The following is a 27,182-nucleotide window of genomic DNA, read 5'->3' as shown; positions in this document are numbered from 1 at the left end:
TACTCGATTTACCTCCCTAAATCTCGTGATACTACATAATCTGATGGTCCTGGTGTAACTGAAATATCTTGATCCTTTGGTCGAATATGCATTGATGCTGATGGTGCTCGTTTCTTGACTGCATCAATATTAGGCATATATGCACCTGGACCTGGTGAACACGAATCAACTTCACCTGTATTAGTTCGTGAATGCATTGTAAATTTATTGGCATCATTAGCAAATTTAGGTTGAATGTTATATGCTCCTGGACCTGGATTATCAAGTCGTGAATCACGTGTTTCTGAATGTCGTGATGTAATTGTTGCTTTAGGTGCATCTGCGCCAAGTGGTGGCGGAACATAATTAGGTCCTGGCGTGTCTTCAAATTCTTTCATCTTATGTCGTGATGACATCGTAATTTTTAGGTCCTTGACCAATAGTTGAACCAATATCACGATATGGTGCTGCAATAACTTCTTGTTTAGTTTCATGTCGTCCTTTCATTGTAAATTGTGGTGATTTAGGTTTGTTATCATTCGGTGAATAATCTGCTGGTCCTGGTGTAACTGAAATATCTCTGTCTTTTGTTTTACATCCAATAGTACTCGATTTACCTCCCTAAATCTCGTGATACTACATAATCTGATGGTCCTGGTGTAACTGAAATATCTTGATCCTTTGGTCGAATATGCATTGATGCTGATGGTGCTCGTTTCTTGACTGCATCAATATTAGGCATATATGCACCTGGACCTGGTGAACACGAATCAACTTCACCTGTATTAGTTCGTGAATGCATTGTAAATTTATTGGCATCATTAGCAAATTTAGGTTGAATGTTATATGCTCCTGGACCTGGATTATCAAGTCGTGAATCACGTGTTTCTGAATGTCGTGATGTAATTGTTGCTTTAGGTGCATCTGCGCCAAGTGGTGGCGGGAACATAATTAGGTCCTGGCGTGTCTTCAAATTCTTTCATCTTATGTCGTGATGACATCGTAATTTTAGGTCCTTGACCAATAGTTGAACCAATATCACGATATGGTGCTGCAATAACTTCTTGTTTAGTTTCATGTCGTCCTTTCATTGTAAATTGTGGTGATTTAGGTTTGTTATCATTCGGTGAATAATCTGCTGGTCCTGGTGTAACTGAAATATCTCTGTCTTTTGTTTTACATCCAATAGTACTCGATTTACCTCCCTAAATCTCGTGATACTACATAATCTGATGGTCCTGGTGTAACTGAAATATCTTGATCCTTTGGTCGAATATGCATTGATGCTGATGGTGCTCGTTTCTTGACTGCATCAATATTAGGCATATATGCACCTGGACCTGGTGAACACGAATCAACTTCACCTGTATTAGTTCGTGAATGCATTGTAAATTTATTGGCATCATTAGCAAATTTAGGTTGAATGTTATATGCTCCTGGACCTGGATTATCAAGTCGTGAATCACGTGTTTCTGAATGTCGTGATGTAATTGTTGCTTTAGGTGCATCTGCGCCAAGTGGTGGCGGAACATAATTAGGGTCCTGGCGTGTCTTCAAATTCTTTCATCTTATGTCGTGATGACATCGTAATTTTAGGTCCTTGACCAATAGTTGAACCAATATCACGATATGGTGCTGCAATAACTTCTTGTTTAGTTTCATGTCGTCCTTTCATTGTAAATTGTGGTGATTTAGGTTTGTTATCATTCGGTGAATAATCTGCTGGTCCTGGTGTAACTGAAATATCTCTGTCTTTTGTTTTACATCCAATAGTACTCGATTTACCTCCCTAAATCTCGTGATACTACATAATCTGATGGTCCTGGTGTAACTGAAATATCTTGATCCTTTGGTCGAATATGCATTGATGCTGATGGTGCTCGTTTCTTGACTGCATCAATATTAGGCATATATGCACCTGGACCTGGTGAACACGAATCAACTTCACCTGTATTAGTTCGTGAATGCATTGTAAATTTATTGGCATCATTAGCAAATTTAGGTTGAATGTTATATGCTCCTGGACCTGGATTATCAAGTCGTGAATCACGTGTTTCTGAATGTCGTGATGTAATTGTTGCTTTAGGTGCATCCGCTCCAAGTGGTGGCGGAACATAATTAGGTCCTGGCGTGTCTTCAAATTCTTTCATCTTATGTCGTGATGACATCGTAATTTTAGGTCCTTGACCAATAGTTGAACCAACATCTTGATAAGGCGCTGCAATTATTTCTGAATTTGTCTCGTGCCTACTTTTTAATGTGAACTCTGGGCTTCTTGGTTTATAAGCAGAAAGTTTAGGTGTATCATAAGAACCTGGTCCAGGCATTGCACCAGGGCTCCCTAAAACACGCGCAACCAAAGCCATTTTGCAACGAGATTGCGGGTTCAATAGTTTATTCGCATCCCGCCACAAATTCGGAGTCCGAAATAACGAATTTTTTTCACCACGCCCACAAAAAGCCGAAATTGAATTCAACAGATATTTTTTAACACAAAGATTGAATTCCCATTGAAAATTAAGCGGGTTCTAACCCTTTTAATGTTAACGTCATTTTTATATCGAATTCAAATCATGATTTTGTTTACTTACTGTTCAGCAATAGCCATTAATGATGCGTAAACAGTCATAACCATTTCAGGAACATGTTCAACGATATCTTCTGGGAGTGCATAAACGGTGCCACCGAACTTACGGACCATTGACAATACGTACTTCGCGTTACGTGCCATCATCTCTGGTTCGCCTGAGCTGTCGTAGATTGACCAGTCGACTGTCTCTGGCTTGAGGACGTCGATGAGTGTCAAGATTGGCTTAGAGTCCGAGATTGCATCGTCCTTGAACGACTTGATTTCGCATTTGCCGGCTGTCTTCTCGTTGGCCCATGCGACGATTTGCTCATCCTTGATCTTAGCGCCGCCGCCGAGCTTCTTGAATGTCTTCAAGTAGTCGTATCTCATCATTTGCCACATGACGGCTAAGATCAATTTAGTGTTTCCATCATTGATATCTGCGCCGGAGATGTTGACAAGTGATAAGCCGAGTGTGTCCTTGCAGATCTTGACAACATAGTCGTTGTTCTGGACTGCCTTGAACTTGTTCATCTTTTGTGTACTGACTTGCTTCCAGTTGACGCATCCTGGCTCGAGCTTGTCAAGCATTTGGAGTAAGACAAGTCCGTCCTTGACGCCATCAGCGAGGTTGGAAACGAACGGATCAACGCCGCATGAGTTCATCCAGAGGCAGAATTGACGTTCGATACGTGTGCCTTGTGCAGCGAATAATGCTTCATCGAGTTGTGCGAGTTCGGCTTCGGATAATGGCTCAAGTCCTGGACGTGTGTTGAAGATGTTAGCAACAAATGCAAGGTTAAGCTTTGGATGGCCACGGACAATTTCACGTGGTGTAACGAACTTGCGGCATTCGATCTTGTCGGCTTCTTGGAGCATTAATTCGGCACGTTCGGAAAGATCGCTCTCGCGCATTGGGGCCATTGTGCAGCATTCTGGTGCGATTTGCTTGAGAACTGTGGTAAGGATTTCAGAATCAGAAAGATCCTTTGTGAAGTTGGTTGCACGACGTTGGCTTCCAGCATTTTCAAGATGATAGTTCAACCAACGAAGAAGAATTTCTTCTGGCTTAAGTTTGAGGAGATCTTCGATTGTTTCTCCTGGCTTAAGAAGACGGAAAAGTTCTGGGTGAACTGTAAGTTGGATATCCTTGAGAAGTGATTCACGGATAAGTTGCCATGTAAGACCAAGAACAAGATGTGGAACACCTTCGCGGATATCGTGTGGACCAATGTTAACTGTTGACATACCAATGGACTTGGCGGAGTTGATGGCAAGTGTACAGTTTTCAAGGATCTTGTATTGGTTAAGTTTTGGTGGAAGAGCAATAACTTTGTCATGGATTGTGTCTGGAGCAGCAAGGTTAACAAGCTTGCACATAAGGATACCATCTTGAACGGCTGTGAAGAGAGCATCACCTTCTGGATCAATTGGGAGGATGTGTTGAAGGGCTGGATCTTCACCAAGTTCTTGGTTAAGATAGTTAACAAAACCAGTGACTTCTTCTTGTGGATAAGCGTGTTCACCACGGGCACCAGCTGCCTTGATAAGGTTTTGTTGCTTCTTAAGACCTTCACTAAGTTTGGATGCTGCACCACTTTCCTTTTCTTTGATGAAGATTGTAAGGAATTCACCAAAGTCAATAAGGCCATCACCATCGATATCTACTTCTTCGATGTACTTCTTAACTTCATCACGTGTAGCTGGAACTTGAATAGACTTGAAGAGGGCCATGATTTCGGTGATTCCTAATTTTCCAGAATCATCAGCATCAAGGCTGTTGAAGTGCTGGGAATACATGAGAATTTCATCAGGTGTGAGTTGTGGGTACTTTGGGATGTACTCGTTTGCGTTAACAGGCATATAATGTGTTAAGTGAAGTGTTTTTAAATAGTTCATTTTGTCCCTTTTATGGATAATTAATAAAACAGTAATATTTTCTTATATAAATTAAATAATATGAAAATATTTAATATTTAATCTTAAGTATAGTTTGGTAATAAAATAATCTAAAATATCAATATAATATTATTACAATTTAAAGATAAATGTATTTTATCATCAAAGACATTTGATCACTGAAACCATTCAAAAAACCGAAAACTCAATGAAAAGTGAAATCACCGATAACGGCTATCGAAGGGTGCCCCAATCGAAGTCTTGTGTGGATGAAATTCTAAAAAGCTAATAAAATAATAAAAATATCTATAAAAAGATATATTTCATGTTAACTTATTGCAAATGTCTTGTTAACTATGAAAGCAATTAAAAAACCAAAAAAATATTTTTAGAAAATTAATGTAATTATGTAAAATTATATTTGAGGTTGATGCTGTTGAATTTGGTTATGACTTATTTTTAGTTTTTTCATTCTTATTTTATGATTTTGTAACAAATAAAATGAATTCTGGCTTTTTACGAAAAACACGTTAAAAAAAATGTAAACTATTGAACGGCCAGATGGATCCATCTCATCCAGAACGAAAAAAAATTGTATATTCTATTTTATCGTGTCATGCAAATCTACAAACCAAAGATGCTATTTCACGTCTTTCAAAATTTCAGTCTCTCAAAAATATCCAAATCAAATTATTAAATAGTCAACAAATTAAATCAATTCCTAAAGATGCAAAATCTGTTTTTGAATTAATATCCAAATTAGGAATTTATTTATCACTTGACACATTTTCTTTAAGCGAGATTCCAAAAGCAGATTTAAAAGATCCAATTGTTAACAATTATTTAGGTTTTTTTGTACTCTATCAATATATAGCATTTTTAGTTCAATACGAAATTACCACCACTCCGGAAGGTATCGATTCATTATTTCCAGCATTTACATTCATTTCAAATCATGAATTTCAAGACATGGTTAACATGGCATTCACTGACATTTTTTATATTATTTCCCAATCATTTACCAAGCAATTATTTTCCTCAATTTATTCGTCATTTACAAATTATTTTTTTGCGAATCCATCAGTTACACCAGAAATTGCATCATATCTTCCGATATATTTAGAATTATTAATTAAGGAAGAAGGAGGGTTAAGACATAAATCAAATGCGAATGATTTAGGCTTATTAATATCAATTCTTTGTATGAATAAAAAAGAATATATAACACCAAAAATCATTCGACATTCATTTGAAGTTATTCAATCATTTTTACATAAATTACAAAATGAAGCATTTATTATCTTCGAAAACATTTTACCTTTTCTTGAAACCAACAAAATTATTTCTTTTTTTCAAACATTACCAGGAGATATAATTGGGAAAATTGAATCACAAAATCATGACTTAATACTTCCTAATGAACAAAGATATGAATCTTTCGAACCTTCTCCAAGTCCTGAGTGTGTTTTTAATTTTTCATCTATTCAAACTTTTGAAGATGGAATTGATTTAATCAAAGAAATAAGTTTACCAAAAGCAGATTTAAATGATTTATGTAAAGAACCATTGATTTCATTTGTAGATCATCTTGTTAGATTAATAGGGAAATCAGTTTCGATTGCAGAATCATTTATTAAATCATATATATTATTAATTAATGCAAGTGAAGATTCACCTTTCATTAATGAGTTTTATGGATTTTTAATTCTTTTTTGGTTAAAAATTTCTCATAATATAAAAATAAAAAATTTAGAAATCCCACAAAATTTGTTTAATCCATCAATTACAATATTTAATGAAAATTGCGAAATGAAGCAATTAGAAACACTTTGTTCAATTCGTTATTATTCGGTTTTTTCAATTATTAAATTGTCTCCTAAGACATTTGAGAAATTATTATCATTAATTATTAGATATCCATTATTATTTACAGATGTTATTGATTTTTGTATATTACTTCATCATGAAATTAATGAATTAATTATTTCTGATCATAAATTTATTAGATGTATTCGATTATTATCAATGCAACTTCAAAATGAAGAATTTAATCAAACAATTTCTAAAGATCTAATTGAAAAAGCAAGATTATCATTGTTTAAACTTATTAATTGTTGTTTCGAGGATTCCGGAATGATCAAATTATTTTTCGATGATATTTCTTTTTTAACATTTTTCTTGTCTTTATTATATGAAAATAATGTTCGTCCTTTTGTTCTTTCACAAATAAAAAATTATGCAAACAATGAAAATATTTCAGAAAATTTTTTGTTTTCTATTTGTAATGTAATTGAACAAGTTCGTCCTTCATTACCTAAAATAAACTTTGTTTCATTAATGATTGATTTAGTTTCTACAATTCGTGAAACTAAAAATTCATCACTTTTATCTCAACAGATTTGTGACTTATTAAAAAATCAATTTTCTCTTTATGATAATAGTAATGAAATTCATAAATTACTTTCCGAAATTATTTTATTATTTTCAGAAGTTAATGATTTACCTTCAACTTGTATTTTAGCATTAGAAACACCATTAAAAAAGTTTAAACTTGGAATAGAAGAATTAAATTTATTAATAATTTTACTTTCAGGAAAAAACGACACAAATATTTCATATGAATACCCAAATTTTTTAATTAAAAAAGGACAAGCAATGAATCTTTTATTTAAACTTTTTATAGATGATGAAACAATTGATATAATAAATTTTTCATATGATTTATGTAAATATGATCAAAAAAATTGTTATGAATGTCATATCAATGATTTTGATCTTTTACTTTTTGATTATTTATTTGAATATAGAGAAAGTAATTCAACAAAAATCCCAAAGATTTTAGCACTTATTGTTGAAATTTCTTCATTTTTTTCATCACCTGTTATTGTACAACGTTTTATTTCATTATTTATTCCTATTGAAAATCGATATATCTCTGAAATGCATTCACAATTACTTCAACCATTACATGCGATATTTTCAAGTGCTTTTAATAATCCTTTTGTTACATTTCCTTTACGTTTTAAACATTCACAAAAAATAACAATACCAAAAAATGGGTTTTCTTATATATTTTGGTTATATTTTGAATCAGACGTTAGAACAAACTTATTTTCGATATTTTCACAAGATAAAGTATTATTTTCACTTTATTTGGAGAATGGAGAACTGATATCAAGTATTATTTCGACAGGGATTCCTATTTCTAAAAGAAAATGGAATCATCTTTATATAGAATTTGATTTAAAATCAAATAAATATTCGATATATATTAATAGTAATAAATTAATTGTTACTACTTTACATCTTGAACTTTCTAGCAATTCAATTCATTATAAAATTGGCGGAAATAAAGATTCTGATGCAAGAATTAGTAATTTCGGATTATATCCAATATTAACACAACAACAATTAATTTCTATTTTTGCTATTGGCCCACGATCAACACAAATTAAGAATTCTCCAATTATTTATTATAATGCAAAAAATATGAAATCGATATCTGAACATGTAATAACAATTAAAGCACAAAATTTTGCGGATATTTTGTTGTTATTTTTTAGAATTGAAATTTTATTACCTTTGTTCGCTCAAATCGATTTACCTTTAAAATCAGGTAAAACATCAAATTTCGGAATTTTAGGAATAATTTCTGTTTTAGAAGTTGTTTTTTTGACTGGTGAACTTGAACAAAATGATTTTTCTCAAGCAAAAGGATTTTCTATTATATCTCATTTATTATGTAGTTCATCACCAAAACAAATATCGATTCATACTTATTTAGCTTTTCATCGAATATTACAAATTTTAGTCTGTGAAAATGCTAAAAAAGAATTATTTACACAGATTTTAATGAATAGTGAAATTTGGTTTGTTACATCACATAAAGATCAATTACAAATATTAAATCATTGGAAGAAAATTATTTTCCCAAGTTATACTGCAATGTTTTTTGAGTTAATGCCAATAGTTAATATATTAAACATTTTAAGAATTTATTATTGGTATGAAAACAAAAATCCAAATGAAGTTCGTGGTGATATTAATTCTAAAAGACAAAGAAATAATGAATTAAATATAAAAGAATGTCGAAATGTTTTAATGGAATTAATTTTAGATATGTCAATAATTCGATTTACAATTAATGATTTGAATTCTTTAATATATCATATTATAGATATTAATGATCAACAACAAATAATTGATTTAATAAATTTATTATCTAAAATTATAAATAATGATAACTTCCAATTTAATGATTTTTATAAAATTTTATCTCCAATTTATCAATCTATACATTTAAAATCAGATGAAATTTTAATTTCGGTATTTTATTTGATTAAAAGTATTCAAAAGAAATCAAAAGATTTTCCAAATTTTTTAGGAATTTTATTCAAAAAAATTAAAAATCGAAAATTTACTGATAAATTATTTGATGAATTGATTCAAATAACTAAAAATGATACACCTGAAATGTTTCAAATTTTAGCATATATGTCATATAAAAGAAATGACTTTAGACTTTATAATGAATTAATTCCAAGCAAAGATTATATAACAAATGAAAGATGGGCTATATATTCAATTTATCAAGCAATTTGTCAACCAAAACTAGAAAGTTATAAAATATTTTCATTTTTATGTCAATGTTCAAAAAATGTTTGGAGGAATTTATTCACAACAATCGAATTTTGTTGTACACATAATAAAATTCAAAGTGATCCTCATAAAAAACGATTATTAAAAGTAATTCTTAAATTATTAACAACAAGACAAGAACAATTTAATGAAGAAAATATAAATACAGTCATATCATTACTTAAGTTTTATTTGTTTTATCAAAAATCAAAAGATCGAAAGTCACCAATTTTTAAAGATAAGTTAAACAATGATGAATATATATTCGGATGTCGATTTACAAAAGATTTTAAATGGGAAGATATATCATTTGTTAAATATATTCATCAACTTGCATTATATTTTCGATATTTTAATGTAATTCAACTATCATTAATTGTTTCAGGTTTTTCATTAAAAGAATTACATAATGATATTATTATTTGGTTAAAACAAATGAATTTTACTAAAATTGAAATACAACAACATATTAATGAATTTGTATTTTTAAATTATAAATTTATTTTATTAAATGAATCATTAAAAAATTATATCTTAAATTATGATATTAATAATAATATTTCATATTCACAAATACAAATATTTCAATTTAATTTGGATCCACAATTTATTACGGATTATTTTTTATATAAAACATCTGTTCAAAACCATAAAAATATTATTAAAAATATCATGAAAGAGAAAATTAATAAACAAAATGAATTATCTATAGTTACAATCTCTGAAACAATTGAACATATTCATGTTATCCATGAACAAAACTCCAAATTATGGGAACGATTTTGGAGTAATGTTAATACTGATGGAGCACCATGGGCACCTATAGAAAAGCATTCTGATATTAAATGGAAACGAGATTATTCATTATGTGCATTTGGTTGTCCATTTAAACTTAAACAAAACCATAAATTTGATAATCATTTAGCTGCTTCATTAACTCGAGATACTGGTAGTAATACAACAGTCACTGAACTTTTAACACAATATCAAAAACGTCTTGAAGAAGAATATAAGAAATCTGCACCACCTGAAATATTAGAAATATCAAATACACAAGAAAAAACGTCATTACAAGTCAAACAAAATGAAGGTAAACAACTTACATCATATAAATGTGTATTAATTAATGTTAAAGGGACATATGAATCTAAATTTGTTATATATCATCATTCATTACATATCATTATAAACTCGACCAATAAAATTTATGTAATTCCAATCCAAATGATATCATATATCTATCTTAGAAGATATGTACAACTTAAAACAGCAATTGAAATAATCCTAAAAAATGGAAATTCATATTTTATTAATTTCCCTCGATATTTATCAATCGATATTATACAAAGAATTCAATCATTAACTTCAATAAATAATCAAATTATTCAACAAGTCGAAATTAATTCATTCTCAACTTCATTACCTTATACTAAAAAATGGATAAAAGGGAAAATATCCAATTTTGAATATTTGATGAAAATTAATATATGTAGTGGTCGTTCATTTAATAATCCTTCGCAATATCCTTTTATGCCATGGGTTCTTATTGATTATAATAGTGATGAAATTGATTTAAATGATCCAAAAATTTATCGCGATTTATCAAAACCTATTGGAGCATTAAACGAAGAAAGACTACAAGATTTACATGAAAAAATGGAAAATTTAATAGAAATATATAAAAAAGGTTATCTTTATAGTTCATTTGTAATATGTCCATTATCTATTTATTTATGGTTTATTCGAATGGAACCATTTACTACATTACATATTAAAATTCAAAGTGGAAGATTTGATCATTCGACAAGAATATTCTCATCAATGAAAGATACATTTTATATAGTAACACATCATACGAATGATTATAGGGAATTACCGCCCGAATTTTTTTTCCAATCCGAATTTCTCATTAATAAAAATCATTTCGATTTGGGTAAAATTGATGATCAAAAAATTGATGATGTAGTTTTACCTAAATGGGCTAAATCGCCAATTGATTTCATTTATATGAATCGTAAAGCTTTAGAAAGTGATTACGTCTCAAATAACTTAAATAATTGGATTGACTTATATTGGGGTTATAAACGTGAAGGTAAAGAAGCAGAAAAAGCAGAGAATATATATAATCCTTATTTTTATGAATCTGCTTGGACAAACGTAACATTAAAAGATCCTTTGTTAAGAGCAGAAATTGAAGCTTCAATGTGTCATATCGGACAATTTCCATTAAAACTATTTAATGAACCACATCCAAAAAGAAGTGTTCAAAAAACAGAAAAAATTAAATTTCAACTTTCTTCGATACAATTTACTAATATCAAAATTAATACGGCAATTTTTGAGAAAATTAATAACAATAAAAATATAAAATTTTTAATATTAAATGATGAAGCAATTATTTTATATAAAATTATTATACAAAATTCCGGATTTCAAGTTGTAGAAACAAATAATTTGATATCAAATAAAAATTTGTTAATGCCAAATTTTTATGATTCATCAATTATTGGTTTACTTGATAATGGTCGAATCGTTATGAATAAGTCTGGTGTAACTTCGATGATTTATCCAGAACTATCAAATATTTCATTAATTGTTTCAACAGATAAATTTATTGCGGCTGTTTCTGATGACACAATTCTAAATATTATTAATCCTTTTAATAAGTTTAGTATTCCTTTTTATGGGGATAAAATATCCTGTTGTGAAATTTCGACAACTTTCGGTGTTATAGTTTGTGGAACTACTTCAGGAAAAATTGTTATTTGTTCTTTGTTCGAAGGCATTAAAACGAACGTAATTAACATTGAAAATCAAATGAAACCGCTGAAAATTTTGGTAACCCCATCTTGGGGGTTTATTTTGACATACGCATCTCAAAACATATCTGGTCACATCAAATATAAACTTTTCTTATATACAATTAATGGAGACTTAATTAGAAGTATTGATACATCATTCATTAAATGTTGGTGTTGTTGGAGCTCAAATAAGGCATTCGATTATGTGATTTTGTCGGGTGAAAAAGGAAATCTGATCGCCTTTGAAGTATTTTATTTGAATATAAAGAAGCCTTTTCATAGATGTTACAAGGAAATTGTTTCACTGCATTATTCAAAAGAAAATAATCTGGTCATTGCAGTCACAAATGATGGCGGAATAAGTTTCATACCATTTTCTCTAAGAGAAAAATAAGCCTTAGGGGAAACACAAACTATTTATGTTTATATAAACTAGATTAAAATTGTTTTTTTAAATATAATTGGTTTAAAATAACAAAAGATAATTGTTTATCAACAAAAGATAAACAATTGTTTGAAATTTGCTCTACCGGTAAGCTATTGCACCTTAGTTTTTTCTGCTAATCAATATTAAAATTTTAGTCATTATTTTAGTTTTGATAAAAGATAATGATTTTGTATATTATTAATCGTTGATTTACTTGTGCATAACTACATACAACAAAACTAATGATAGACAACAGTTAATACTATATATTAAACTCGACTTGCGATTTCCACCCATCGTATATAGCGATCATCCTACGATCTTGATATCATAAATATATAATATATATACATTATTACATCTATGTAATGATGTTAATTTCTCTATTTTTCCGAATATGATTCAATACCACGGTTTTGAGAACGATACGAGCTGATTGAGTGATTTTTATTCACTCATTCAAATTTGACTTCGAACCGCTTGAACATGTATAATGATATCATTAACTTAAAATCGAATTATAATTGTATATGGCGATCATCATACGATCTTGATATTATAGTTATATAATATATAAATACATAGTTGCATCTATAATTAATAAAAAACTAAGAATAATATCTTAATCTATTAAGAAATTAAAAATTCAGAAATTATTTTAGAAATAATAAAATATCATTCATTTAATTATATAAAATCTTGATATTAAATTCTTTCCAAATCTATCGAAAATATTAATAAACTCAAAAAAATTCAAATATATTGATGACATATTCATGTAATTGTCGTATATAGCTTATTTTCGATATGTGAATGCACATTCGGGTATATATTGGTACAAACGATATAAAACTTTCTAACGATAACTGTTTTAAATATAGTAACAGTTTTTTATTATTGAATTTTTTCAACGGCACTTTTTTCCCCTTCGCATGATAAATTAAAATCAATTGAATAATTATCAGTGATCCTGTGGAAACTGATCTTAATATAAAACAATATTTCATAGAAAACGTATTTATCACATTTTTATCTTAAAAAACAAAATAAAAATTAAATTAATATATTAACAAAATACTTAAAATAAAACAAAATTTTTTAAATGTTTTAACATTGGACCACGATTCTAGAATCTAACAAAAAAAAAATGATAAAAAATAAAAATTTATTAATAACATAAATTTGTTTTTCATTTTGCTCCTGAAAAAACAATACTGTTAAATCAAATGTTTTTAGTTAAAACTAAAAACTTTTAATTCAACTAAAAGTTTTTAATTAAACTAATTTTTTCTAGTATTATCTAAATGTTATGTTGAACTGAGCTTTCATAAATGAATTGGATATTTTTCATCGAATTGAGTCTTTGCCGAACTGATTGTCTTTGATTGAACATGCATGTTTCTGATTAACGAGTTGAACATTGCGATTTCGACATTAAATCGAATAAAATTTTCGGTTAATATTGAAATATCTTCTAACAAACATATAATTAAATGAAAATTTTCGGTCAATATCGAAATACCTATTAAACAAACATGAAATTGAACGAAAATTTTTGATTAATATTGAAATATCTCGCTTCAATTCGAAGGTAAAGTCTTCGCCAAGGTTTTTCTCAAGAAGAAGTTCGAATGTCGTTTTGTCAATTCTTCCATGGTTTCCAAGACCCAACTAAGTGGTCGGTACCACTCGGAAACAAATTCTCTAGAGTAATTAGCAATTGGGATCGATCCAATGGAGATGATCCTTCTTCTTCTTTTTCACATATTACTTGCTTTTCCTCCAATGTCAATTCTTGTTGTTCTTCCTCCAATGTACAATCTTCATCATGTCTTCGCAGGAATGTATTGGCTTCTTCTATTATCAAATTTATTTCAAGTTCTATTCTTGTTTTATCATATTTAGTCTAACCTTTTTTGCAAAATTTAGATCTACAGTGCATCGTAATACACAATCAAAGTAAGTGATAATCCCACTTCTTTGGAATGACTTTACATTATTGCTTGTTGTTGAGGCGCATTGAATGGCTGATAACAATCTTATTATATCATTTGTTTGTGGGCTTACCCCATCAGTTTTACGTATGTTTGGCATTACTCTTTTTGCCAGAGAAAACAAAAGTAAGTCAAGTGGTTGACCACTTGAATGGGATAAAATTACTGCGAGATCCACGTCAAATGCGAAACATTCATCCTCAAAATGATCTGTAAAATGTTGCTTCAAACCATCTAGTATCAGTACTGCAGATCTATCGAAGTATGGATCTACCTTTCAATGAGATTCTAATCTTTTTTCTATTTTGGGGAAAAAAACATTGCGGGTTAAACATAAAAAACAGATGAAATCTATAAATCCATTTTCCTGATAACAGATCATTACTTTGTCTGGCGTAATACCAATATCATATAGTTCTTTCTCTATTGCTTTACTTGGAACAACGATAAAAAGTTTTAAATATAACTCATCAGCAAATATGCAGTGCAAAATCGTAATTATTTTTTTCATGTTTTCTATTGGTATACACCTGTCTTTCGCCCAATCAGGGATAACAATCTTCATTGAGTTCAAATCACTATATTCGGCATATCCCATTTTGTCAAGGTTTGCAACAAGATCTGCCAGAAGATCTACGATCATTTATGTCAATTCTTTGATATAGCTGTCAATATCTTCTGGAGACGCATCTAATTTTTCAATTTCTATTGGCTTCCCCCAAATTGGTTTCACCATATGGTCTTTGCGTATAATTGTTCCAAGAGTGTTAGAGGATGTGATAATGTTGTATGTCTCATATAGCCATTCGGCTAGGGATGAGTAAGTACAAAGAATATGGCATTCATAATCCTCACACACCTTTTGCCTCAGTGATAACATTATATATAAATCTAGAATCGATGGTCTTCCAATATAATTTACCCCGCCTTGTGAAATTTAACGTTTAGCTTTTTCGATGTGACTAACGATGGTTCCCTTCTTCATGTGAAAGATATTGGCGATCGCCTGTAAAGAAAGGGATTTGCCATTTATGACCAAGTTACTGATTTTATAGATCTGTTCTCTCATCGAAGAAGACCTAATAGTGCATTCCTGTATATTAGAAATAAAAATTTTTTTATTTTTTAATTCTTCTAATACTGAAAGATCAAGGCTTTCCAGCTTTGAAGGTGGCTTCTTGACCACTTCCATTAAAATGACAAATTTATTTCATAATTGTGCAGGACCACGGACAAATTAGTAAACGACTATTTTACATCCTGGTCTACAGCAAGCAACCGGAAATTTTATAGAAGTAAATCATAACAACCAGCTTACCACATGTTTTTTTTTTTTTTATCTAATTACATGGTTTGTTTGTTCGTTTTTTATCAAGTTTTTTTACCCCCTGATTTTTATTATCAATTCCTTTATAAATTTAATTTTGACATCTTAATGGTCGGATAATCATATTTGAGTTAAAATTCTATGCTTACAGAAAAACCTCATAATCACTTCACTTCTTTAAATGGAATTCTACAATGAATTCTTCGCCATAAACAGATTCATTTTCGATCATTTAACCAACAAAGCAATAAAGCCTAAACTTTCTTCTCTTTCTTTTTCTTTGTGTTATTCTGTTTCTTCATTCCGTACTCAGCTTTTAAAGTTTAATCTTCCAACAAAAATTAATAGACTTATTTTATTAGCAAAATCTGCCACCGTTAATTCAGACCCCCCTCGAATTTACGTTTTACTAAAAGATTGTATTAAAATGATAAACGTTTGAATTCTTTATACATTGAACACTTTAAACCGTTAAAACCTATTCATTTCGACTTTTCAAATATACTAAAAAAATATTCAAGTTATTCTTCACCACCAATATTAGATGATGACAAAAATTATCAATTATATTATAAAAATTATTTTAAGTGAAATAGTTCTATTCATATTATGCAAGATATTGAAATATTCAATCGTAAAATGGAAGAAATGTATGATAATATTCCGGAAATATCCAAATTACTTGATGGCGATCAACGATAACTTATTAATAGCAATTTATCAATCGCTTTTTTATATGGTAATGTTCAAATTGATAATGGTGGTATTGGTTCACCTCATTTTCATGAAACATTTTTTTTGAGTTCAAGAAAAAGTGGTACAGGGTATTTGAATTTAGATTTTCTATTAAACAGCCATAAAAAGCTCGACATGGAGAAACTGAATTTCATTTTAAATTGGTTGAAAAATAATAACCCGTTATGGTCAGAAATTGCTCCACTGGATGTTAATTTCTACAGAACAAAAATTGCTCCAGCTTTTGCACCAAACAATGATGTTATTGGTATTGCTGAGATACCCATTAGCGAAAATCAAAATAACAATGAAATCACATGTCAGAGGGATGTGTTCATATTTAGGTGATCCTGATCTCATGATAATTTATACTTTTGTCAATTAGTGGCCTGAAGTAAGAAAGACAGAAAGAATTATTAATGGTATTGGATATGATAAATTAGATTTTAGATTTTGTAAGTTTGAAGAAATGTTAATTTGGAAAAAAAGATTTACAAAAATTAAAAAAAAATGGATTTAATCATTTAATTAAAAATATACACTATGGTGAAGTTACTAATTATTGCTGGCGTTAAGAATTTCAATGGCTCAAAGACAAATTAACATTAGAAAACATTTTTGAGAATTTTTTTGCATCTTTACCTTTTTCTATTACACCAAATTTCATGAATTAGTGAGGACAAACATGATTTATGAGTGTAAATTAATTAGGTGCAGAAAAGGTGATGAAACCGCCGCATGCAAATATGGCTATCCCAAACAATTTCGCAATAGTATACATATTGACGAAAATGGTGATTTAGTTTCACCTAGAAATGACAATAGAAAAAATTGTGAAATACTCACCTTATTTTTTATTAACTTGGGGTGGTCACACACATATTTTAAGAGATTCAGTTCATACAAAATGTTCAGCAAATGATATACATTATATCGTTAATTATAATTTCAAAGCTGAACCGAATCTTAAAGTTTAAGTGGAACGTCAAAATGATACGAATGAAAATTTTTATCAAACTTCTTTTCATGCTAGAATAGTATCTGTTGAAGGAGCTGTTACTAAAATTGTTTCTTATGAATATTTCGGATCGAGCATGTCTCCCACATATTTAACATTAAAACCTCCAGAAAGCAGGAAGATTTTATATATAAATGGTGTTCAAATGCAAAGATGTTTAGAACGTATCGGTATTCTTGATTTTTTTATATTTTATGATATTGTTCTATCTAATTATTCAAACAAACAATATATTGATAAAATTAATAGAGAAAATAGTTTTGAACAAGCAGCAATTATTTTAAATAAGTCAAATCGAACAGAACGACCAAGTAATACTTTTGCTGTCGGATCAAAATGGGAAGATTATTATTTAAATTTATTGGTTTTAATTGATTCAGATTTTTCATATCCTGCTGAAAATTTAGAAAATGCTAAAGCTCTTAAAATTATGAAAAGGGCGAGCCCCATATAATATTAACTGAACGTTTCACAGTTACATCAAATATTAATGATTTCTGCTATTTTATAACTGTCAATGCAGGTTGCTGGAGATTAGACGAAGAAATTAAATCACATCAAGGAAGTTGGCAACAATCAATGGAATATCATGGTGTTTCAATTCCAGAAGAAAATCATATATTTCAATATTATTAAAATTTGATTATTTATATGCTAAATTCTTTAAGATATAATACTCAAGATTTCATAACAAATATATTTTCAATGAATTATGATATTTTTCCTTCTCTCAATGCTTTGAAAAAATATAAAAATAATGAAATTCAAATCAAAATTGATCAAGTATTTAATTATATTGGATCAATAAATATTATAAATACATATGTAATACCTGATATATTGGATCGTCCCTCAGATTTTCAGATAAATAAATATATATGTTATTCATTTGAAAATCATGAAATCAATAAATCAAACATTAATTTAGCAAATTTCGCGAGATAATATAACGACGGACAGCGTTATATATTCAATCAAGTTAAGAATAGATTATTAGCCGGACCACAATTAACTGCATTCATAAAAGGAAAGGCAGGGACAGGAAAAAGTTTTTCTATCAATTCCATAATAAATTTGTTGAAAGTAATGAAATTCCGTATGTTGTATGTGCTTCTACAGGTATTGCAGCTAGTATAATAGATGGTAAAACAGTTCATTCAGAAACATTTGGATTATTTTATAAAATAAATAATATTGAAGAAATTATCTGTTCATTGGATGTGTCAAAGCCAAATGAATCAGCTATGACTTATGCTAAAGTGATTATAATTGACAAAGTAACAATGATGTCGACTAAAGTTATTCTGCGCTTGAAAATGGTCTGAGAAAAATTGTGGCACAGGTAAAAAGTCCATTTGGATTTTCTTATTTTGAGGGCGAAAGTATTCTATTATTTGGAGATTTAGCACAAGTACCTGCAGTAACAAGAGCACTCGACGATTTCCTAGAGTCACTTCAGCAATTTCATGAAAGTGATACATTTACTGTGTTTATTTAATGTAAATTGAAAACACTAATGCGGCAATCAGAGGATGAGATAATGTTTATAAAACTTTTAAAGAATATTCGACAGCATAAAGATGGTGAACCTCTAGATCCTGAAGTAGAAAAAGAACTTAAAAAGAGATTCTGTCTCGGAAAAGTCGATGATTTACTCGAAGCAATAGATTTCTTCGTTGGTGGTGATAATCGAAATGCACGAATGAATAACATGTTAAAATTATGAAAAAAGTACCGAAATCTTTAATTGCAAAAAAAATAAAGATTGATGCACAATTTTTCGTTCGTCAACAAAACTCTTATGTTGGTGATTTAAATGATGGAATAGAAGGTGCTATAAAAAGACAATCATCAATTTCAGATATACGTGCTGTCACTAAATCTGAAATTGGGATTCTATGTGGAGCAATGAAAAAAAGAAAATATAATTTGTAATCGCAATCATACCATTTCAATTAATAATTTCTAATGGTGCAAGAGTCATGCTATCTCGAAATCTTAATGTTGAACCTCATTTAATAAATGGTTCGAGAGGTTATGTCTATAGATATGATGAACAACTGGATGTTCTATTCATTCGTTTTGATACTCAGGATAGCAGTGAAAATCCAGTAATGGTAACAAGAACAAAATCAACTGAGTATCAGATTAATAATGGAAAAATAATCTTATGTCTTAATTTTTTGTAAAGTTATCATGGACAGTTACTGCGCATAAAAGCCAAGGTCAAACACTAGAATAAATGTGCAATCGATATCGGTGAAAAGGCTTTCGCCCATGGATCACTTTATGTAGCTTTATCTAGAGTGAAGTTTTTAAATAATGTAATGCTATTTGGTTTGGATAAATGGCCAGATGGTGGACCTACATTTCATATAAATCTTTATATTCAAACAAAACAAAATGAACAGGCCGAAAATGAGTTTGAATAAAAGACCATAAACAAATTTTTTATTTAATTTTGATATGTGTGAGTTATATATTAGTTTGTTGATATTTAAAACAACTAAACGCTTTAACATAGTTTTCTCTCTGTTCTATTGTCACTTTTCTTGTCTAAAATATATTTTGTTGAATTTCGAGATATTGTAAAATTATTTTTTTTGAAAACCATCAAAAAGCACACCATTGGACTCGTCAGTGTGTGCTGATGCTTGTCATATAGTTAATTCTTCTTGATTTTGCGTGATCGAAAAAAATTAAAAAAAGAGGGGCAAGCCGGAATGTTTACTTAGAGATAATTACGTATGAGAGTGTAGTGAGTTAAGGGCTTCTCAGTCCTCCCTATTATAAGGGAAATTGGTAGTAGATTGTTCAATATATTGAATATTTCTACCAGTGAAAATGGACCACGAGTGTCTTAATGCTTCTAGACAACATTTCATTGCAGCAATAATTGCTTTCTTTTTATCGCCAGTAAGAGAAACAAGGTCTTTTAGTGTTTCGTTGGGTACAGCTCCAAGTGACGATACAACGATCACAAAAAGTGACACTTTAGCTTTCCAATTGGTTCGAATTTCTTCAACCAATTTACTGTACTTCTCAATTTTCTTCTTACGAGCGAGTTCTAGAGTTGACACTCTTTCCCTATCGTTGTCGGTAAACATTCCGTAGGGAGATGTTATCTCTATAATCTCGATCTTCAGTTGATCATCTTCTTCACGTGCGAACCAAATATCCGGTTTTAGGTTCCTTACATTATCTGGCAGGTCAGGAAGACCATCAATAAAGACTCGACTATTTTCTATAATTGGAGGTGATGCTATTTCATATTTCTCTTTAATACAGTCTCTAACTATTTTCACATATTGCACACTTATCTGACACTTCACTGTTTTTCTTGTGGATTAATTCTTTTGTAGGTAATACATTAATTCTTGCATTAATACTAAATCTAGCGCTAGATTAACAATTTCAATTGTGTTATTAACATTATTATCATCGAAACAATCTTTCAATATTATGTTTCCTTCTTCATCATAATTTAACGAGATTTTTAAACGTTTTGAAGCAATGAGTGCCCTAATAAAGATATTATTTCTTTTCTTAGCTTTCTGAATATCTTCAAAATTAAAATCATACTAATATCCAAGAAGAGAAAATTCTTTTTCTTTTCTAATTCCTCTATCTTTAGCTTCGTTTTTCATATTTCTAAGAACTAATTTGGAAATTCCTTTATCTTTAGAATTAATTAAACCTAAGAAAGTTCTTATTTGCAAAGCCTCAAATCTTTCTTCAAGAAGAGGCAAACTAAGTCCTCCATCTTTCCAATGAGTGTAATATAAGTCAGTTGGAATGCCAGAAGCATTTAATTTCTTTGAAATTAATCCACGAATATTTTGATCGATTTGTTGAACATCTTTAATAGGTGTAACGCCATTTAAGAATATATAGTCTAATTTAGGAATTATTAGTCTTCGAATAGCATCTAATGATTGTGATAATGTAAGTGGTGAAACTAATATTTGATCGATTTCTCTAATAACTTTTATTAATTTTTCTTTAGTATATAAATGTTTAGCTTTTTTGTTGATAGCAATTGGTGCTCCATGATAATTAATAGTAGAATTAATTTCAATTGGTTTAATTTCAGAATTATTTATAATTAAAGTATCTGATGATGAAACTCTGTGCTTATTTCTTAAACAATAACTTAACCATTGACATTTAGATGGAGTTAATTTCATTCCAGTACAACTACAGAATTCATTTACAGAATCAATCATGTTCTTTAATGAGTCAACAGAAGAAGATATTAAAATTATATCATCAGCAAAAGCTTGTATACAGAATGATTCATCATTAAATATATAACCATCATTTTTATGTTTTTGTGATATTAAATTTATCAGAGGATCATTGCATAAATTAAAGAGTATTGGAGACAGAGGACAACCTTGTTTAACACCTCTTTCGATTCTAATATCTTGACTTTTATGATTAGAGATATTAATGAATGTAGTCGAATCTTTATATATATATTTCATTAGATTGCAAAAGTCTTGTTGAAAACCAATTTGTTTCATAGAGTTAATTATTTGTTTATGAGATACAGTTCCAAATGCATTTGCGAAGTTTAAAGCTAAAATATTAATATTTTTGTTATTTCTATTTGCATCAGTAATCAATTCATTAATTATTGCGATATGTTCTGAAGCTCCATTGATTGATTTTTTAAACCCTTATTGATTTGAATTAATATAAGGAGAATTCATATTTAGTGTGAGCATGGAGTTTGCAATATGACCCATTGTAATTCTATATAAAGTAGGGGTTAATGAAATGGGTCTCCATGATTTAACTTGACTGACATCTCCTTTTTTGTATAACATTATGGTTCTGGATTTTCTCCAAGAGTCTGGGATTTTCCCATAATGTAACATGGAGTTTAATAGAGCTTTAATTAATCTCATTGTTATTTTTGGATTCATCTTCCAAATAGCATTTGAAATCCCATCGATGCCTGTTGCAGACATATTTGATTTAAAGTGAATAATTTTTAATATTTGGTCTTCATCGAAAAGCATGTTTTTAAATAATTCATTTTCTTCTGCATGAAGAACTTTATTTAGGTTAAGGATAATATTGTCCTCTTGATAATTACTATTTTCTTTCCATTCTTCAGAGAAATAATCTTTAAATTTATCTACATCAATTTCACATTCAGGAGTAATATTATCATTGATGAACCATTGTGTACATCTTCTTGCATCTTTCTTATAGAATTTACGAATTAATTCTGTATGTCTTTTACATCTAGTATCTTCAAATACTTTTTCTTCTTTAATAATTCTACCTCTAAGCCATCCTAGTTTCTTATTTCTTTGTTCAACAGTATCAGGTATAAATATTCTAATTCTTTCTAATGATTTACCATTAAACAAAAAATGTGAAATTCCGTAATCCACTTATTTTATAACATTAAGAATAATTTTTTCTAAATCAGCTATCTTATTTCTAAGTTTTGGAGTTGATTCTTTATCAAAAGCTTCAGAGTAATTTATTAATAAATCAATAAGATCACTAAGTTTAAGGATTCTCTGAGCCGCTAATTTTGACCGATTATATTCTTCATTTCTATTTCTTTTGACATTCTGTTTCATATAATTATATGGGATTTTTAAAGAAACGAATTGTTCTTCTGATTAATAAATTAATTTTTGACAAGATGCCTTGATTGATAATCCAATCCCTTTCATCAATTGGTTCGAGAATGAATTTATCCAATAATTTATTAATCTTATCCTCGAATAAATTTTTGATTGGCTTATAAATAATTTTCCTTAATTTCTCAGTTAAACGTGGGAATGAAATTATATTTTCGTCTTCTTGCTCACATTTCCTTAGCCATTTTATAGCTTTGTTAGCAAGTTCATCTTTATCAACATTATCTGATATTTGGGTCCTATATGCATTATCAGAGATTTCATCATTAATAATTAAATTATCTTCATTTTCACTGGTAGTATGAGTCGATTCATAATTATTTTCTGAGATTTCGACAATTTTCTCATCATCTTTAGGAACATCAGAATTATTATTCGAAGGATGCAATAACTCTGAAATTAACTCATAATTTTCTTCGTCATCTTCGTTTATGAGCATTGGAGTTAATTTCGCTTTAATTGCACATGGTCTTTTGATTCCTTCTTTTCTGTAATTTTCGTGTTGAACTATATGATGAGAAAATCCGAATAGTGCCCCAGATAAGAAATCTTTGCATTCGGGGCATGCATGACCTTTAAGTTTCTTCATTATATCAGATGGTTTTACAAGTTTATTATGCGCTGCCCAATGTACTATTGTACCCCAGAACATTCCTAAATTCTTTATTCTATTTTTAAGTTCTTTATGTTTATCTATATGAAAATGGAGATTTTCTTTTGTAGTTGTAAAGAACTCACATTCAGGTTCAGGGCAATTATATATATTATAGGATGCTGATTTAGTGATTGTATCTTCACGTTGAATTATCCAATAGGGAAGTTCATTAGCGATTTTCCCTATTAATGCGTGGAGAATATTTCCTTTAAGTAATATCCCATGAGTGGTTATCATGTGATTTCGTAATTTTGTAAAACAATTCGCAGAGAAATTCATGCATTCAGGGCATATAAAAATACCCAATCCAGGCCAGATGCCAGTGAGCATGACAGTACACATGATCGGATTATCTATTGGATTTATATTAACTCCCCAAATTAGTGGATTTACCAGAAGATCTTCCCATTTGTAATATACCGATCCCAGATCATCAAAGTTTTTGACATTTTGAAGGTCATGAAGTAAATGTTCTGGTCGTGGATCAGAATCAGAATCCTCTTCAATGTCTTCTTGTGGGTTTGATGGATCGGGGTCATCATCGTCTTCACTATTTATAAGAATAGAATCCGGGTATTTTCTACCATTGTTTGATTGTATTATGTCATTTACTGTAATGTTCCTTTTCGTTTGTTCACTGTTTTCTGGTTCCTTATTTGTTCCTTGATTATCGATCGGAATCAAAATTTCCTTAGGAACATATTTTGGAACGAGTATTTCAAATACTACTTCTTGAATATTAGTCTTGACATTAGGAATTGTAATGTTCGCTTCCACTTCTTGGATGTTGGTTGAAACATTTGCGATATTGTTCATTACTTCGCATACATTTGTTTTAACATTCGGGATTGTGATATCCACATCAACTTCATTGAATGAAGTGTTGATGATTGGTAAAACCATATCAAAGTTCTTGCCAACAGGATTAATTACAGGTACCTCCCAGTCGAGATTACGAGGAATTGGATTAAGAGTAGGGAGCATCCAATCAAGTCGATTTTGGATTGGATTTAAAACTGGAATCTCTAATGAGTAGTCAGTAAATTGTGGAATGATTTTGGGAATTTCTATATCATACTCCACTTCAATGATTCTGGGAATTGGAAGTTTTATAGGGATATTAATATTAATATTTAATAAATGTAAAATTTTGAATATCATCAACAAGAAATGGAGTTGAGGTGGATACTTATTTAGTTGAGAAAGGATAAAAGGTAATTGATTTGGTGTCTCTCCATTGATTCTAGGGAAAATATCATTTAGCGAAGAAGGTACGATTTTATATTCTTCAGTCTCATTTTGAATTATACCATTGTTAATCATAATTTGTCCAGGCGAAAATATGATTCCGCCATCGCTCATAAGAATCGGTTATCGGTCATCAATTTGATGATCTGCTGTAACAACTATCCAAGGAGGGTTATTAGGGAATTTATCATCATTTTAAGAATAATCGTATTATCTGTAATAGGGATTTCTTCAATTTCAAAAAGTCTAGGAGGAGAATTCTTATATTTAACAAAATTTAAAAAGCTTTCAAAGAAGCAACCAGAAGAAAGAAGAGAAGCCACATGTGGATCTGAATTCTCTGGATTAAAATGAGAATATAAATGAAGAAAAAGATCTATATTTGAAGTCAGTTTTGTATAAGCCTTGCAAAAAGGACAAACTAACGGTTGAGGGAATGTAACGATAGGTGGTTGTTGGCTTGTGTTTTTTGGAGTAATATTTAAAAATGGAAAATATAAACCAATGTGGCCATTAAATGGCTCTTTGAATGGTAGATTATTGTTATGAAAAATGTGTATATGTTGATTGAGATTCGAAATTTGATTTGTTGAAAAATTGCATAATGGGTATAATGGACAGGGGAAATTGTCTTTTTTAATGGGGAAATGTGGCAACATAAGTGAAAGAAGATCGTCAACTGGTCTATGTACGATCTTTGAATCTATTGTTAAATTTGTTGAATTTGGATGAAATTGGGCAATGTGGGTTTGATATGTGTCCTGAGTAGGTGGTTGTTTCGGTGTTAAACCCAGATTTTTACATGTTGAATTTCGAGATATTGGAAATTTGTTTTTTTGAAAATCGTCAAAAAGCATACCATTGGACTCGTTATAGTGTGCTGATGCTTGCCGTATAGTTAATTCTTCTTGATTTTGCATGTTCATAAAAATCGAAAAAAAAAGGGGCAAGCCGGAATCGAACCGACTACCAGAGGATCTGCAATCCTATGCTCTACCGGTGAGCTATTGCCCCTTTACGAAATTTTTTAATTTATTTTGATTATAAATAATCATTAGATTTTTTTCGATAAATATGTATAGCAGAATTGTTTCGACTTATTGAGATTTTCTTTCAGAAAATGTGTAAATTCTTTTTCGAGCATATACACTCAAAATATATCTAAAATTTTATAGTAAAAATTATTTGGCTAGATTCGTGTTATATGAGTATATGACTATTATTTATATTAATTGAATATTTCGAAATTTGATCAAAATATTATGAAATAATTTTTTGATTGTTTATACGTATTAATATGCACAATAACATTGCTAAGTATACTATTAGGTTTTTTCTAAAATAAATATTACTGATTTTGAGAAAAAGTACATTTATTATGAAAATTTATATGACTAAAGATCATCAAGACTCTAGAAACTCACCCTTTTTTGTCTCTTAAAAATCTTATGTAAGCATTCATATAGACTAAATTTAATTAATTTGAAATATTTAAAGATTTCTTCTGCTGAATTTCGAGAAAAAGTAGTTTTTCGCACGACGGTTTAAAAACCGTGATTACCATTCAAATATTTTGAGGTTATAAACTTTTTGGATGGAAAATAATCGTCGGTAGAAAAAAATATGTTATACATGCATATTCTAACAACTTTTTCTCAAAACTCAGCAAAAGAATCTCAGTAAAACTTTGACGTCATAACGACCAAATCATCATCATAATTATATTTGAAAATAAAGAAGAAAAAAAGTGTCAATTTTTTTTTATACTTGATTTAAATATTGCTTTTTAAGTTAGAAATGAAATATGCATTTTTTGGTGTCCTAAGAATAAAAGCAAGAAATCATGATTCTATATGTAAATTTATCAATGCCACTAAAATAGTTAACTTTGTTAGGTCACTCGAAAGCGAATTCATAAAAACAGTGATCAGACACAGGAAAAATAATTTTGGGAACATTATATAGCTCGATGACACTTTTTATGAAAAATTTAAATGATTTATTATACTCAATTGAAAGGTTTATTTACTCGATGAGTTGTGAAAGATCCACTTTTTGAAGCTCTCACGAACGAAATTAGGAATTTTTGGAAAAAAACATTATAAAAATGATGGTGCTGTATGCAGCACTCAGTACTGTACGTTGAACCCATCTTCTCAATCTCATATATGAGTAAGACATAAAATAAATCTGAAAGTAATTATTGTGCTTGGACAAAGAAAGAAG

General features: G+C 29.7%; 6 protein-coding genes across 6 annotated transcripts; all 6 read right to left on the bottom strand.

Moving 5' to 3' along the window:
- Positions 1–8: 8 nt before the first annotated feature.
- Positions 9–377, bottom strand: GO595_002632 (uncharacterized protein; the record flags this gene model as incomplete). Its single annotated transcript, XM_067915563.1, has 1 exon — positions 9–377. The coding sequence occupies one exon, from the start codon at positions 375–377 to the stop codon at positions 9–11; it is 369 nt and encodes a 122-aa protein (XP_067776433.1).
- Positions 378–592: 215 nt separating this feature from the next.
- On the bottom strand, positions 593–928 carry GO595_002631 (SHIPPO repeat domain-containing protein; the record flags this gene model as incomplete). Its single annotated transcript, XM_067915562.1, has 1 exon — positions 593–928. The coding sequence occupies one exon, from the start codon at positions 926–928 to the stop codon at positions 593–595; it is 336 nt and encodes a 111-aa protein (XP_067776432.1).
- Positions 929–1,176: 248 nt separating this feature from the next.
- Positions 1,177–2,345, bottom strand: GO595_002630 (SHIPPO repeat domain-containing protein; the record flags this gene model as incomplete). Its single annotated transcript, XM_067915561.1, has 2 exons — positions 1,177–1,521; positions 1,788–2,345. 2 exons carry the CDS (start codon positions 2,343–2,345, stop codon positions 1,177–1,179), a joined length of 903 nt encoding a protein of 300 aa, XP_067776431.1.
- A 221-nt stretch (positions 2,346–2,566) lies between these two features.
- GO595_002629 (fimbrin) lies at positions 2,567–4,411 on the bottom strand (the record flags this gene model as incomplete). Its single annotated transcript, XM_067915560.1, has 1 exon — positions 2,567–4,411. The coding sequence occupies one exon, from the start codon at positions 4,409–4,411 to the stop codon at positions 2,567–2,569; it is 1,845 nt and encodes a 614-aa protein (XP_067776430.1).
- Positions 4,412–20,161: 15,750 nt separating this feature from the next.
- On the bottom strand, positions 20,162–20,494 carry GO595_002628 (uncharacterized protein; the record flags this gene model as incomplete). The annotated part of the gene is made up of 1 exon (XM_067915559.1): positions 20,162–20,494. One exon carries the CDS (start codon positions 20,492–20,494, stop codon positions 20,162–20,164), a length of 333 nt encoding a protein of 110 aa, XP_067776429.1.
- Positions 20,495–22,994: 2,500 nt separating this feature from the next.
- GO595_002627 (uncharacterized protein) lies at positions 22,995–24,692 on the bottom strand (the record flags this gene model as incomplete). The annotated part of the gene is made up of 1 exon (XM_067915558.1): positions 22,995–24,692. The coding sequence occupies one exon, from the start codon at positions 24,690–24,692 to the stop codon at positions 22,995–22,997; it is 1,698 nt and encodes a 565-aa protein (XP_067776428.1).
- Between the last annotated feature and the right edge of the window lie 2,490 nt (positions 24,693–27,182).

This window comes from Histomonas meleagridis, assembly GCF_020186115.1.
Source record: "Histomonas meleagridis strain 2922-C6/04-10x chromosome Unknown contig_20, whole genome shotgun sequence".
NCBI lineage: Eukaryota > Parabasalia > Tritrichomonadida > Dientamoebidae > Histomonas > Histomonas meleagridis.
Note: the sequence above shows the minus strand (reverse complement) of the source record. Positions and strands in the feature narration are given on the sequence as shown.